This window comes from Ictalurus furcatus, chromosome 13, assembly GCF_023375685.1.
Source record: "Ictalurus furcatus strain D&B chromosome 13, Billie_1.0, whole genome shotgun sequence".
Classification (NCBI taxonomy): Eukaryota; Metazoa; Chordata; class Actinopteri; order Siluriformes; family Ictaluridae; genus Ictalurus; species Ictalurus furcatus.
Genome location: NC_071267.1, coordinates 8,415,598 through 8,432,507, shown reverse-complemented (window position 1 = coordinate 8,432,507; position 16,910 = coordinate 8,415,598). Strand labels below are relative to the sequence as shown.

The 16,910-nt window shown below is 41.3% G+C and overlaps 1 protein-coding gene across 4 annotated transcripts in view; it reads right to left on the bottom strand.

Annotated features, from left to right (window-relative positions):
- Positions 1-228: 228 nt before the first annotated feature.
- phyhiplb (phytanoyl-CoA 2-hydroxylase interacting protein-like b) overlaps positions 229-16,910 on the bottom strand; it is a 29,680-nt gene continuing 12,998 nt past the window's right edge. For 3 of the 4 annotated variants that reach the window (XM_053639802.1, XM_053639805.1, XM_053639803.1), the window contains exons 2-5: positions 7,697-7,893; positions 5,094-5,268; positions 3,008-3,125; positions 229-1,913 (exon numbers count right to left, since the gene is read on the bottom strand). In XM_053639802.1, the coding sequence (XP_053495777.1) occupies positions 1,376-1,913; positions 3,008-3,125; positions 5,094-5,268; positions 7,697-7,893 (1,028 nt within the window). In that variant the 3' untranslated portion in view covers positions 229-1,375. Of the gene's footprint in view, positions 1,914-3,007; positions 3,126-5,093; positions 5,269-7,696; positions 7,894-9,912; positions 10,162-16,910 lie in introns of those variants that run through there. The other variant, XM_053639804.1, reaches the window with a different exon arrangement.

Below are 16,910 nucleotides of genomic sequence, written 5' to 3'. Positions count from 1 at the left end.
AACGCCGAATTTTTATGCTAAAACCCAGAGCACTTAGATTTATAATCATATGCAAACTCACCAGCTGCTGAAGCACACAAATGCTTGTGTTAGTGGCAACTGATATACAGCGTGAACTATTGTGACCTATTGTGAATGTGTCCCTCTATTACACTTAGTTTTTTCACAAAAATGAAATGAACTGAACGACTGTGACACATTAAGAAGCCTCCTGAAGGACTGGCAGAATGACAATGACAAAGATTTATTTATTTTTTTTAAAAGATATATAAGAAACTGATCTATGCTCTACCATGAAGCACAATGGTCCTTTTTAATGAAAGTCTGAAAGTGTAACACACTCAAAAGGAAAAAAAAGAAAAGAAAAAAGCCTTGAATTTCTGTTCAACAATCAATACAGATGTTACCAACCTTGTTTTGCCGTTTTAACCGCAACGACTTATTCCAATCATGTTTTGTGTTTTGCATGCCAGCCGACTTCGAATTGTTGAGATCTTCTACAATCAATTGTGGTTTGTTTGGTGTCATGCTGTGTTTGCTGTGTTCCAGACTGAAATTGACGTACACAGACACGATGACTATATTTTGCTGTTTGAATGAACGCTTTTAGTGCATGTTAATTTTGCATTGGTTTTTGCAGTAGATTTGTGCAAATTTGATTTCGAGAAACTCTTTCTGCGCTAGAGTGTGCCTCCATTTCTGGTCACAAAGTCCTCAGTATTGTGCACTTCTGGTTCCGTCCCGTTTTCTAAACACTGGTTGAAAAATAAATATTTTTCTATTTCTACTACTTGGCATGTTTATTATGTGTCAAACACGGTATAATAGGTTTTTCGATTTGAATAAATAACATGAAACACTGCAGAACAGCTGTCAAAGAAGTGCTGATGTCATCGTTTTTTCAATTTCAGAATCATGCTGCAGTGATGTCTACTGTGCTCGTTAGAATGATCTCAACACTGTGTAATATTAATACACACTTATATATATAAAGCCATGTTATACAGTATATCCAGCTACATTATCAGCTCGACCAGTATGCTACTTTATGTTGTCACCTTTGGCAAAATATGACATTGTAACTCTAAAACACGGTTTAAAGTTTCACAGCCAATAAGGATTAAAGGAGAAAATGCCACTTTTTTGACAGACACAAGGGTAGTCCGAATGACGCCTCCGGACATAGATAGAAAAATAGGGCTACAGTATAGTCGAACTCAGTAAGAGATGAGTGTTTGGTTAAAGGCTGAGAGACACATGCTGCTGAGGAGCCTTGAGACTCCTAAAGGGTTATTAAAGGAGAGTTAAAGAAAAGACCTCAAGGAAAGAAAACAGGAGAACAGAACAGAACAACAGGGGGCGCTTGAACATGGATTTAGCGGCCAACGCTGATGTTACAGGTCTTGCAGCTGGGGTCCTTCTTGGCGTTGATAGTAGACAAGCTCATGAGCTGGTGCCCACTGATCTCAGCCACCGTGCCCAGGCTCAAGTCCACCGGGTCTGTATAAATCACCTCAAGGATGATGTCCTGCGCATGGTGGAAAGAAAGGTGCCCCTCTTCATCCTCAGAACACGTCAGAAACCGGTTGTTGGCGATATCCAGCAAGGGGAGCCTTTGCTTGCAGAATTCATCGCCTGGCGAGCCACGTGGTGCCAGCACTACGATCACATAGTGGTATGCCGTGTACATGCAGTAGAAATCAGCAAAGTACAGGTTGGTGTCGTGGTTGAAGAGAGCCTTGGCTGGCACCTGGAAGCGGTATCGGCCGTACGGTGAGTCCTGTGGCGGAGCGCCAGTATTGAACTCGGTGTTACAGCTGAAGAAGATGCCTTCCAGCTTGCCACTGATGGGTGAGCCGTGGCTGCCGCTGTTGTCCTTCACTGATGGCAGCATCTTGTTTTTCTGCGCATCCCTGTAACGAGGGTGCATTTATATGTAAATATCTAATCATAGCAATTCATCATGTTGCATATTAACATATTAGACTTTACTCATTAATTAAAGAAAACAAAGACTCGAGAAACAGCTGCACTCGTCAATAATCAGCGAGTTCTCAACTAAACCTCAGCAGAAATCTGTCAATTACAACTCAAACATCTACTTGTGTGAGGACGAAACATAACCGATGGTAAAAAGATGGAAAAAGCAATTTGTTTAAACAGGATCACGTACATGAATGCTGAGCTACAAGCAGCACTGAAACAACTGTTTGATACAGCAAAGAGTGAACAGAGAGCAAGGCTTAAATGTATGATTAAGCGATACAGTATAAAAGAGATGCTGAGAAATAGAGGAAAATAGATTGGAAAAGCAGCTTATGTAAACACCTAAAATCTCTCCATAAAGTCTGTCAGAGGCAAATGCCACTAACAGGGCCCTGTGGGACTCTTTTGTGGAAGGTAAATGGAGCTAATTAGATTCCAAGGTGCTTCTCACATCTCACTTCATCTCTGTTTTTCTCTTTTGGCAGATTTAATATGGCTCTTTTGTTGGCTCCATTAACTTCGGCTGCAGAACCAATCGTCTCACTCCTTTGATCTTTTTACAGTCTTCGCAAGCATAAAAGAATGAGGATGCATCGACAAATCAAAACTCGTTCACTTTCAAGCTGCCCTGCATATGTTTCCACATAATATCTATGATACTGCGAAAAGTGGGCTTTTAGAGAAACTGCATGAGTGGGATTAAAAAAATCACCCAATACAGGTTTATATACTAATCGGATACAGATATGAATATTTGGAGCACTAAAGAGATACAGACACACATACAGATGCAGATTGTGACATTGCATAACACCCCTAATGTATTATAAATGTTGTATGAAAAAGAAGCCTAAAGCGGTAATAAATTGCAGAAGTCTAATGATGTATTTTTCTTTACCTTTCTATTTCCCTTTCTAAAAAAACTGTCTGTTGTATCAGTACCAGTATCTTGAATATATCAATAAAAGTGTTAGTAGTAAATAAAATGTTTTGTTTTGGTCAAACCAGCAGATCTACATGCCTTGCATGGTCAAAGTACTCCTTGTTCTGGTTGCGATAGAACACAGAGAATGGCAACATTCTGCCTGCGATGGCCTCCGCTTTCTCCAGCAGCTGTGTAAGATGGACCGTGGAGTAATCTGGGTGTAAGAAAAAGGAAGAAAATGAGGAAAGAAGCCAGAATGAGTTTCAGGTAGTCAGATGAAACCATAGCAACAGAATTCGCAGATAAACACTGCTAAATTATTCTTTTATAACTAAAAGATAAGTGGATTTATAAATTGCTGTCATTTAAGGTCATTTTATGGTTAAATTCTTCTCAGGAAAAAATATCACCTTTTAAACTTTTACTAAAAGTGAACAAATATTACAAATTATAAGTCCTTGAATAGACATGTACAGTGCCCTCCACTAATATTGGCACCCATGGTAAATACGAACAAAGAAGGCTGTGAAAATTTGTTTTTATCGTTTAACCTTTTGATTTTTTGTTTTTAAAAAAATCACAAAAATACTCTGCTCTCATGGATATCAAACATAAAAATATATATATAAAGCTTTGTTAAACATAGGTGTGCAACAATTATTGGCATTCTTTTAATTAATACTTTGCACGACCTCCCTTTGCCAAGAAAGCAGCTCTGAGTCTTCTCCTATGATGCCTGATGAGGTTGGAGAATATATGGCAAGGGATCTGAGAACATTCCTCCATACAGAATCTCTCCAGATCCTTGAAATTTTGAGTTCACCCCACAGGTTTTCTATGGGTTTCAAGTCAGGGGACTGGGATGGCCATGGCAGGATCTTGATTTTGTGGTCAGTAAACCATTTTTGTGTTGATTTTGATGTATGTTTTGGATCATTGTCCTGCTGGAAGATCCAAAGAGCCAAAGAGGCAGTCAGGTTTTCATTTAATATCTGTTGATATTTGATTGAGTCCATCATGCCATGTATCCTAATAAAATGTCCAGGGCCTCTGGTAGAAAAACAGCCTCAAAACATTAAAGAGCCACAACCACAGGTTGTAGATTTGGAGACTTTCTGACCCCAAGATGTAACTAACTTCTGCAATTCTCCAGCTGTGATCCATGGAGATTCTTTGGCCACTCGAACCGTCCTCTTCACAGTGCGTTGAGACAATCTAGACACTCGTCCAATTCCAGGTTGATTCATAACATTTCCAGTTGACTGGAACTTCTTAACTATTGCCCTGATGGTGGAAATGGGCATTTCAATGCTTTCAACAACCTTTTGCCCCACATCACAGCTTTATTCCTCGGTCTTACCCATTGTTATGAATGACTAAGGGAATTTGGCCTATGTGTTTCCTCATATTTATACCCCTGTGAAACAGGAATTTATGGTTGAACAATTTCCTGTTCCCAGTACAATATCAATGGGAATATACTTCAAATATTTTTTTTCTCATAGAATTCATAGGGGTGACAAAAGATCAAAAGTTTAAACAATAAAGACAAATTTTCACAGCCTTATTTGCTCATATTTACCAAGGGTGCCAATATTAGTGGACGGCACTGTATTATTAATTATAAAAAACCACACATTTATTAAAGATATTACAGAGATTATATTCAGGTGACAGAACGACTCATTGTACAAAAATGAGTCCAATTTAATTAGTTTCCCCAAACAAGTACAAGCAGCCAACAAGTGCTCAGCCAATCTGGGAATTTTAAAAGTTTTAGCTTCCTCATGAAGTCGATTCAAAACATGCCAAAGAGTGTTTAAAGCTTCACCGGCAACCCGCCAAAACATTTTAAATAAAAAATCAGTTAACACTATTCTTGGTGACTGCTTAATTCCATATGTGTTATTTGCTAGTCTTAATGTCCTCTTTAATATTTCAAAATAGTAGAAAATAAACAAGGAAGCATATAGGTGTGTTCAAACTTTTGACTGGTATCCTACATCTTATTTACATGAAACACACCCTAATTTATGCAGGTGTTGCGACAGAGAGCCAATAAAAGGAAAGGATTCAGCAAGCTACAGTTATCCAATTATCAAGGGAAATAATATCTAGTAATACTAGTAATATAATGAAGGGAGAGAATGTGTTTAGGTGAGTATGTGTGTTTTGCTCTCACCGGCTGTGCAGAACTCCACGACCTCACTCCACTCGGAGACGGCGTAGTCTCTGTCACTCTGTTTGGATGCTGTCTGGACGGCTACAGTGTACTCTGTGCGTGGGCTCAGAAACCAGTGGCCTCTCACTGTCATGGGCAGAGGCACTGCCTTTGCTACCAGCTTAGTGGGTACATCCTGGGGCACGCAGAGGGCAGAGCAGGATATTCATTAAATATTCAAAGCAATTAACCCATCTCAACCTCATCTGAGCTGGTTTTGAGTTCAGATTGAGCTCCTGAAATACCTTATGACACTTCCAAATGCTAATTTGCGATTGGTTAACCTAAGAAACATACAGCTCAGCTCATTTTTTACGAATCAAATAACATCGTTCTGCACAGTTATTTTATGATGTTCATAAATTGTCAGCAAATTCATTGTTGTGATTCCATATGTAACCAACAATATGTAATATCAGGGGGCAGTGGTGGCTTGGCGGTTAAGGGTTACTGGGTTACTGATCAGAAGGTCGGGGGTTCAAGTCCCAGCACTGCCAAGCTGCCACTGTTGGGCCCTTGAGCATGGCCCTTAACCCTCTCTGCTCCAGGGGCGCCGTATCATGGCTGACCCTGCGCTCTGACCCCAGCTTCCTGACAGGCTGGGGTATGCAATGAAAACAATTTCACTGATCTCTACTGTATATGTGACCAATAAAGACTCATTATCATATTTTCCCCAAACATCAAATGGTCTTGTTTTATAAGGTAAAATGTAGTTTTCCCCTATTACTAGAATGGTGTTTTAATTCATCATTTTCAGTGGAACTGTTGTATTTTATGTCAAAATTATTAATATGACTGGATTGGCTGATGGTAGTTCATGCCTTAAATTATTAAATAACAAATGTGCCATTGCATTTGTACAGATCGGACAGTGATTATGCCACTGTGCATGCATACTTCATTTTTTAACAAGTCCAAATAAAATTACATTAATCAGCATTTGCCTTTTTTAATAGTTGATCTTTAATGAGCTAAGATGGCAAGCCTTCACATACAGTGCCGTACACTAATATTGGCACCCTTGGTAAATATGAGAAAAGAAGTCTGTGAAAAAGTGTCTTTATTGTTTAACCTTTTGATATTTTGTTCAAAACATTCACAAAAATACTCTGCTCTCATGGATATTAAACAATTGCAAACAAAACACAGATTTATCAAAAAAATCTTTGTTAAATTTAGGTGTGCAACAATTGTTGGCACCCCTGTGAATTCATATGAGAAAAATATATTTGAAGTATATTCCCATTGATATTTTACATGTTTTTTTAATTTTTTTTATTTTTTTTTATTACAGCTGGGTGACTAGGAACAGGAAATTGTTCAACTATGACTTCCTGTTTCACAGGGGTATAAATATTAGGTAACACATAGGCCAAATTCCCTTAGTCATTCATAACAATGGGTAAGACCGAGGAATATAGCTGTGATGTGCGGCAAAAGGTTGTTGAGCTTCACAAAATGGGAAGTGGCTATAAGAAAATAGCGCAACCATTAAAAATGCCCATTTCCACCATCGGGGCAATAATTAAGAAGTTCCAGTCAACTGGAAATGTTATGAATCAACCTGGAATTGGACGCGTGTCTATATTGTCTCAACGCACTGTGAAGAGGATGGTTCTAGTGGCCAAAGAATCTCCAAGGATCACAGCTGGAGAATTGCAGAAGTCACCTACATCACCACAAGTTGTTTGGAAGGGTTTCAAGAAAACAAACTCAAGTGTCTTCAGTTTTCCAGACACTATTGGAACTTCAAATGGGATCGGGTTCTATGGTCAGATGAGAACTACATAGAGCTTTTTGGCAATAAACACCAGAGGTGGTTTTGGCGCACACAGAGAGGTAGCCATATGGAAATGTACCTCATGCCCACGGTTAAATATGGTGGTGTCTCTGTTGTTTTGGGGCTGTTTTTCTGCCAGAGGACCCGGGCATTTTGTGAGGATACATCAAGACATCGTGGACTCTATCAAATATCAACAGATATTAAATGAAAACCTGACTGCCTCTGCCAGAAAGCATAAAATGGGCCGTGGTTGGATCTTCCAGCGGGACAATGATCCAAAACATACATCAAAATCAACACAAAATGGTTTACTGGCCACAAAATCAAGGTCCTGCCATGGCCATACCAGTTCACTGACCTGGTAACCTGTGGGGTGAACTGAAGAGGAGAGTCCACCAGTGTGGACCTCGAAATGTGAAGGATTTGGAGATATTCTGTATGGAGGAACAGTCTCAGATCCCTTTCCATGTATTCTACAACCTCATCAGGCATAATAGGAGAAGACTCAGAGCTGTTATCTTGGCAAGTATTGAATAAAAGGGTGCCAATAACTGTGGCACACATATATTTAACAAAGTTTTTTTAAAAAATAAACTCGTGTTTTGTTTGCAATTGTTTGATCTCAATGAGAGCAGAGTATTTTGTGAATGTTTTGACCAAAATATCAAAAGGTTAAACAATAAAGACAATTTTTCACAGCCTTCTTTGCTCATATTTACCAAGGGTGCCAATATTAGTGGAGTGTACTGTACATTAAAATGGCACTAATTATGTATACCTTGTGCTTGAACTTGTTGGCATTCTTGTTCTCTTTCTTGTTAAGGTCAATAAAGTAGTGTGTGATGCGCTCTTTGGCCCTGGAATCCATGTCCCAGCAGATCTTGAAGGAGTCACAAGTGATGTTGCTGATTTTAATGTGCTGAGGAACAGGGAGCTCCTCCATCTCTGCAATACCACTGTCCTGGGACTTATTTCCTGAGAGAGGGAAAGACAGAGAGAGGGATATAGAGACAGAGCTTCTTAAAAAATACAAAGAGGTCTCTGTGAGCTTGAGGACTCTCTTTGTGGAGGCTTCTGCTTTAGAACAATAGGCGGTAAACAATCCAACACCCAGCTGGGGTCTGAATATATCCTATATGGCACTAAGTATGAGCTTACATCACATTTTTCATTGTTCACTCAGTTCAACCAGCACATGGAAATGCATACACACAGAAGTGCAGAACCAGTCAGATTGGATTCTTTAAAATTCTGAAGGTCCTGACAAGAAAAGTGTACAAAACAAAACACTGAATGACCCTTGGGTGGTGCATCTGAAGCTGAGACTATATTTTCCATAACTAAGTCAGGGTGAGGCTCAGGGGGCTCAATATCAGCGATATTGACAGAGCTGAGCTGGACAGTGAGAAATTCTCAGTGACTAATAGTGACAGTGATAGTGAAAGCTCAGAAACAGAAGATACGCTAATTGGTATACTTAGACAAGAGCTGAGATGAATAGAGGATCAAAGATAGGAGACAAGCCTGATGCTAGCTATGGAACATTTGCTAGGCTGGCACCAGAGAACTAGAAAGTGTCCAAGATGAGCGAACACAAGAGTTCAAGACAGACCCAAGTGCAAGAATAGACAGCAGGGACAGAACAGATCATTGGAGTATGCACAAACTCAAGAACATGAGCATGATCAGAGGCAGGGACTGAGTGAGGCATAGAAACAGAAACTGAGCTGACAGAAGGAACAGAATCAGACTGATTTTGGAAACAGAACAAAAGATTAACAAAACAGTTGCTGAGTGAAGAGAATGAGCACATACAGAAGCTAAACTAGGAACACAGGCAGAGACAGGCAGTCCAAATAAAACAATTAAAGCCTACACAGGGGACTTTGAAGAGAAAATGAGCACCGCTCTTGCAAGAATGCAGTAAACAAGTTTACAACATTCACTGCAGTATTATTACCGGAGGTCAAGTTCGAGTAGAAATCATATTAATCATTGCATTTAGTGGTCGTAAATTCCAATGGTGAGAAAATATATGTGAAAATGTAATTCACTAGTCTGTTTTAAACAAAAGTCTGTTTTTAGCAAAACACAGCAAAAGGTCGCTAAACACATATACACATCAGACAATTTGACATTTATTTCACTTAATAGTTTTTTAATTAGGTTGAAGTGCATTGTGATTGGCTGTTGCTTTCAGACCTACAAAAGAAAGGGAAGAGCATTTGTAGGCAGTCACAGCCATAATCAGAATGGACAAGATGGAGCGACTGAGCTAGTAGAGAAAGAAGCTAAGCCTGAACCAGGAGTATGAGTAGAGACAGGAAGTAAGCTAGCAGGGACAGGGGCTCACAGATCAAGAAATAGAAGTAATGGCACCAGTAGATTAGATGGGTTGAATTTGAGGCTGGGGTTAGGGTTGTGACATGAGAGGTTGGACAAGTGGTGAACACAAGTGTTTGGTGTCTCTGGCTAAGGCACACAAGCAGCTTAATCAGTGGTCGGGCTAATTCACCTGCTGTGCTATTAGCCTGGGATTCACAGCCTCAGTTCCCTTGACTGTACGCTTTCTTGTGAATTCACTTCTTATTTTTGAATGTCAAACTCCACATGCAAAAGGGTTGAATGTTCTCGGTTGTGAGGGAAATTATTCATTTTTACTTTGTAATAGTTTTGTTCTTGTTCTATTTCATTCTCATCAGAGGATAACGCCTAAGAAGGCCATGTCACGTCACTGAGATCAGTACAGAATGTTTATCTACTTACAGAGAAGCAAACACGTTCTTCTGATCAAGGTTCATCTGTCCAAGATCCTAAAACAAAGCCTGTTTGAACTGCCTCAAACTGCTTCTTATCGGTACACAGAATTATGTCATGCTCTGCGTTTCATATATATAGTAGTGGTTTAGTACAAGGGCTTCAGAGCGCTCTCATTATTCTATCCTGCTTTATTCTAACCTGTATTAACCACCTTTCTGTATTAAATCTTTTTACCTTCAGAGGACGAGTCTGCAAGTGTTGTCTAATTTCCACGACTATTTGGCTTCTCCTGGCTGGGCTGCGCGAGTCTTTCAGGTTTTCTGGACAACAAGCAAACCAAACCAGAGGACACTTGTGGAAAGGTTTCACCCGGAAGCCTGTGTTGACGTGAAGGCAGTTTGTCCTTTATTGAGCAGAGCGAAAGATCGATGCAGCCTTACCTCTGACTGGTAGGAATCATCGAGAATTTAGAATTAGATTTAGAATTTTATGAAGTCATTGTGTATTGCTGTCTGTATGGAAGGGAGTCAAGAATTTAGAATTAGAATTTTATAAAGTCATTGTGTATTGCTGTCTGTATGGAAGGGAGTCAATGATATAAGAAATGCATGTATTACATTGAGAGAATTATGATATGGAGCAATTTCTTATAAGAAGTTCCAGGAACTTCGCCTCTGCGACGGCAGAGAGATTGGTGTTTCTTAGATCACAGCTTCAAAACTAAGATATATACCAACAGGTATATATATATAGAGAGAGATAATAACGGTAAAAATATTTGCTAATAGAAAGAGTCCATTTCGAGGAATAAATAAGTAAAGAGAGTACTTATTAAGAAGCGCAAGAGGTGTAGTATTTTTACGGCGGATTATTATCAAGTGGCATGCCCCATCGACTCATTCCCTCATATCAGCGGTACATGATATATTTGGCAAATTTAACACACAAGTAAATTTTACTGAGATAAAAATTTTTTTTAAATAAAATAATAATAATTCCTTTAAAAAAAAAAAGAAGGGAAGAGAGAACTGTAAATCCTACCAAATTGCTGTATGTGGACTCGCCCTCACGGTTAAACTCTTTTACATTCTTAAGGTTTGCTCTATTGAACCCATAGGTTATATGATTAATTGAATGTCTAGAGGTTTGGCACACATTTTGAACCTTTTCTGTCTGTGCACGAGAATGCATATTCACTTGATTTTCATAGCACGTTAAGTTGATTAAAACTTTGAAAGTTATAGAAGCTGTAAAAATAAAAATAAAATAAAATAAAATATGGGGAAAACATATAGCAAAGCACATCCTGTGACAGGGTGCTCATATGTTGATCCTAATATCATGTTTATGCGTGTGAATTATGGGGAAGGATGTTTGAATCAATATAATGTATGGGTTAAAGAATCTGCTTTCCCAGAAAAAGGTAGTTTTAGCCTCAGACAGTTAGAACAACTGAAATTTAATTTGGAGACAAGGGAGAGAGAGAGAGAGAGACCCCTAAAACAAAGAGCAAAGTGCAGTTTTTAGCAGACTGGAAGGCATTTGCTGAATGGCAGAGCGAGGCACATAAAAGAGAGAAAAAATGTCAGGCAGGGCCCTCATCTGTTTCTCAGTGTGCTAAATTGCAGAAAGCCGATCCCGACCTGGACTCCGCCCCACCGCGATGCCCACAGCCAGTAAGGAGGGAGGAACCTGCAGTTTCAGAGGCACCTCCTCACGATGAAGAGGCCCAGCCTACGCCACTCCATCCGAACCTGTCAGAACTGAGCCACCAATCCCCACCGAACTATGCTCCAGCTGTCCTCTCTTCACCGGTGGCGTTACACACGAGATCCCAAGTGAAGGGACCAACAACATTGCTGCCTGAGGGCTTCAGACCAACAAAACTGGACAGAGAAGGGACAGTGCATGCCGTGGTAAATGCCCCAATGCTAGAAGTGTCCAGAGAAGGATGCTCTGTGCTAGTTCACAGACCCTGGACATTGGAAGACATCAGGAGCAGCATGACGCATCTGCCCGCGCTCCACGAAGTAGGAGGACGAAAGTTTGGGGATGAACTTCAGATATTCTGCAGAGAATTCAGACCCACCACTCATGAACTACGACGACTGCTCATGGCAAAACTTGGTACGGACTGGATCAAGGTTTCACGTGAGTTCCCAGAGAACAATGTGGGATGATGAAGTCAACACAAGGTACAGAGCACAAATCGTGGCGCTCCAGCAGAAGCTGACGAACACCTTTCCTGTGCGAATGGACATGACAAAAATAGTTTTTGGGTAAACAACAAGACTCAGAGACTGTATCACAGTACCTGTCCAGGCTCACTGAGATCCATGACGCAAACTCAGGCTTGGAGAAACCCGACGCTCTGGCAGATGGGCAGGTAGCCGTCACAGCATGGGAGGCACATCTCAGAAACAGCTTTATGAACGGCATTAAACCAGAAACTGCCGCTATAATCAAACAACAATGTATCACCTGGGACACCGGAAACCTCACACAAGTGGAGAGGTATGTAATCCACATTGAGAAGCTCCTACAAGAGGCAAAGGAAAGAAAGATGGAAAGGAGAGGAAGACCAAAAGCACGCAGACGAGGAAGACCCGGCCGTCAGGGCTATGGACCAGGATTAAACTGTTACAACTGCGGAAAAGTTGGACATTTTGCAGGAGACGGTCCAGAGCAGAAGCGAACTGACGGGCGGAACTAAGGGAAGGGTGAGGCACCTGGGAACAGAAGAGGTGACATCAGACACCCAAACTATCAGTTAGCTCACAAACAACAGGAATATATGCACACACCCACATCCAACATTAGTCAGACTGACAATTCACAAATGTCTGAACCAGTCATGACCATTAACCTTTTAAAGTATAATGCCTCTCCTTTTACACAGTTACCATGTATATCTCCTGTAGTTAACGGACAAAGTGTCACATTTTTGGTAAGATTCAGGAGCAACGTATTCAGTAATAAAACACTTCGAATTAAAAGAATCCCCAAAGATGAGTTCACGGTCACTGCTCTCCATGGGTGTAACAGTACATTCAGTATTAGACCTAATTTCGTCTTCATGTCCAGTCAATCTACTGGGCAAGGACTTAATGTGTGTTTTACTCATCATTGTAACTCTGTTTGTTAAAGAAACAGAACTCTGTGTTTATCAATGGTCCATGCATAACGAGCCTAGAGCCTGTGCTCGTTTGTTGACGTTGGCACATGATAAGATGAAGGACAACTATGCTGATTTTATGCCGCCCTCTGCCCTTCATTGCACAGCGCAAGTGCATGAAGGAAGAGACTTTAATTTTGAGAAAGAATGGTTTATGGATATCCCAGAAAGCAAAGAGCTGTGTCTGACAAATTTTGTGCATGTTCAGTCAAATTGAGTGACATGCAGTAGCATGCATTTTTCGTCCCAGAATCAGCGCCCCACATCTCATCAGCCAAAATAAAGAACAAACCCGAAAGATGTGGGACTGTGGGTCAGATTATGTGAGAGTGGGAAAATTACAGACTGGGAACAGAAACCCACCTCCAACATGTGGTACAGCCTGACGGTGGGAATTTATAAAAAATTATTTCTGGAAATGTGCAAGGTTAACCGGGATGTTATTTGTCATGAAAAGGGAATGTTTCTGAACCTTGGGACAAGCCCCACATCCCTAGAGATACACCCACAATTAAAGAAGGTGCTGCTCGGGCTGTGGGTCCAAGGGAAACATGACGTAGGCTTGATTAAAAGTGCACCACCAGTCGTGATCACGCCCAAATCTGACTTTAGGCCCAGACAATCTCAGTACCCTCTTAAATCAGAAGCTATTGAGGGCAATGACCAGGGGTCATTGTTCCCTGCCCTGATTTGTCAGTGCGCACTCCAATATTTCCGGTAAAGAAAGCAAGAAAAACCCTACAAGCTGATGAATGGAGATTTGTACAAGATTTGCAAGTGGTTAATGCAGCAGTCAAACAGAGAGCTCCAGACCTGCCAAATTCTTACACTATATTAAGCCAGGTTCCAGCAGATAGCCAATGGTTTTCAGTCGTAGATTTAGCTAATGTGTTTTTTCAGTATATGTCTTGATAAAGACAGACAGTTTCGGTTTGCATTCATATTTGACGGACGTCCTTACACTTTCACTTGCTTGTGTTAAGGGAATTGAGAGTCACTAACGATATACAACCAAATGCTAAAGGACAGCTTAGCACCTCTACCACTTTCTCCAGGACAAAGTGTGAAACTGACACCATTAAATTGTTGCAGCATCTTGCCAAAGAAGGACACAACACAGCCAGTCTCTCCAAATTACAGTATGTACAACAAGAAGTGAGATTTCTAAGGCATGACATTTCTGCAAAGGGAAAGAAACTCTCAGCTGAAAGAGTATCTGCAGTCCAGAAGATTCCCAAGCCTTGGACTAAGAAACGGGTTCTATCTATCCTAGGTATGCGTTCGTATCGCAGAACTTTCATTCTAAACTATACCATTCTAAAAGCACCGCTCAGAGAGTTGGATCCAGTTTCTGCAGAGTTTCCCCTGTGGGTACGTGCAGTAGCAGCAGCTGAGAAAGCTGTGATGGCATCCAGCGACCTGGTAGGTTACACAGAATTGAACCTCTTGGTTTCACATGAGGTGTTGTCACTCCTACTTGAACAGAAAACCTCACACCTGTCCACCCACTGGTGGCTGCACCATAACACCATACATGCAGAATGTCACTATAAAATGATGTACTTTCCTTAACCCTGCTACTCTTCTTCCAACAGAGGGAGACGGCGAACCACATGACTGTGTTGTACTGACTAACGAACTCTGCTCTCCTAGAGTCGACCTGAAAGATGTTCTATTGGAAAACTCAGATCTGATCCTCTTCGTGGACGGGTCAGCGACACGTGACCCAGAGACAGGTAAAAATCGTGTGGGCTATGCAGTAGTAGCACACGAGACGGTCTGTCAGGAAGTCTCCCCTCAAACCTTTCAGCACAAGCGGCTGAACTGTATGCCCTCATAGAAGTATGATGAAGTATGATGAGGGACAGTCAGTAAATATCTACACAGACTGTAGATATGCCTTTGAGGTAGTACATAATTTGGGGACAATTTGGAAACACAGGAACTTCCTGACGAGTTCAGGAACACATATAGCCCACCACAAACTAGTCTCTGAGCTGCTGGACGCAGTCCTACTCCCCAAAACTATTGCAGTATGCAAATGTGATGCACACACTAACAAATTAGACCCTGTTTTCCTAGGAAAGCTTGAGTGGGCAGTGCAGCAAAGCAAGCAGCTGCGTCTATGGTCCCAAAGCACAAAAGAAAATAATCACTCCTTCTTTACATCTTTCAGACCTCCAAGCATGGGCTACACGGACGAGGAAAAGGCTGTGTGGTGCAAAGCAGGCTGCATGGTTGTTGACGGAGTTTGGCGATGCCCCCAGGGCTGTCCTTGTCTTCACAGGCAGGGACCATGCGTCAAAAGGGGGAATGATAGCTGCGATAAAGCATTAGTTTCTCTAATTACTCTAAAAAAAATTAAAATAAAAATTGTTTACGCTGTTTGTGCAACTCATAACAAGGGTTGAGGTTTGAAGGTAGAGAAGGCCATGTCCCTACGTTCAAACAGGACTCAGACGCGGTAGTGATAATGATAATCTCCAGTGATAATGGCACACCTTTTGTGAGCCATGCCCTTAAGTAGGTGGGTGAATATTTGGGTATTGAATTAAAGCAGCACTGTGCATATCATCCAGCTAGTGGTGGGGTGGTAGAGTGAGAAAATGGGACACTAAAAAACAGACTGAGCAAATTCTGTTCTGAAACAGGTTAGGATGGGCTTAGCCCCTTTGGGATACTGTTTGGGAGACCTCCACACACCTTGGGATTGTGAGTGGGAGACCTTCCTGATGCTGCAGCATGTGATGATGCAATGTTAAATTACTGTGCAACCCTGTCCTCTGCTCTGCACTCTATCCACAAGCAGGTAAAGGCAGCACTTTCAGCTCCAGCTGTATGATCTGAAGCCCGGAGAGTGGATCATGATCAAGGACTTCCGCAGGACCAGGTGGAACAATCCACGGTGGTCTGGGCCATTCCCGGTTCTCCTTGTTACTCATTCAGCAGTGAAAGTCAACCAGAGAGTCACATGGATGCGTGCAAGCCACTGCAGGAGGGTGCCAGAGCCAAGCATTAAGCTGGAGAAGACGGGACTTCAACAGGAGGACTAATAAGTGATTCTCTATCAAGAGGCCTCTAGGAGGACCAACGCTCACGAGTGACGCGCTGCATATACACGCCCACACAACGTCACACTTCCCCTCGTCATGCAGACACATAATGGTTATTCTATCATTGAACACATGAGGTCTGTGATACGCAACCCTCCACAGACTAGCGAGATGGGGTTTGATTGGCTGAACTCGGGGGATGGGGCTCGTGGATATTAACTGTCTGTCTACCAATAGGTGCAATAATTCTTCTTGTCTTGCTCATTTTGCCTTGTATCGTTTCTCTCGTTTGGAGCAGTCTCTCATGCTCGTTGAAATCACTAATGACCAAACGCTGATGTTGACAAAGACTGAGTACGATCCCTATGATGACCAACCTGACTTGTATCCTAAACCTGACTGGGTATCAGATCCTCCCAGCGACACTGACGATGACGACCCATTGACATCCATTTCACACCTCTTGTGAATATTCCTTTGACCATGACGATTCTCATTTCACTGTAAAATAAGCTTGCTTGACGACAGGATACTTTATATCCGCAAAAACAGCCTTAGCGCCTTCATTATGTCTGTTTTATAATGAATTCAGTTGAACCGTGAAAGGTTTCTGAAGTTCTGATGTACTCACAGAATAGTAATTTCTCTGTCAATTTTAGTTATCATATTTTGTAACGATAAAACGGGGGAAATGTGAGGGAAATTATTCATTTTTACTTTGTAATAGTTTTGTTCTTGTTCTATTTCATTCTCATCAGAGGATAATGCCTAAGAAGGCCATGTCATTTCACTGAGATCAGTACAGAATGTTTATCTGCTTACAGAGAAACAAACATGTTCTTCTGTTCATGGTTTGTCTGTCCAAGATCCTAAAACAAAGCCTGTTTGAACTGCCTCAAACTGCTTCTTATCGGTACACAGAATTATGTCATGCTCTGCGTTTCATATATATAGTAGTGGTTTAGTACAAGGGCTTCAGAGCGCTCTCATTATTCTATCCTGCT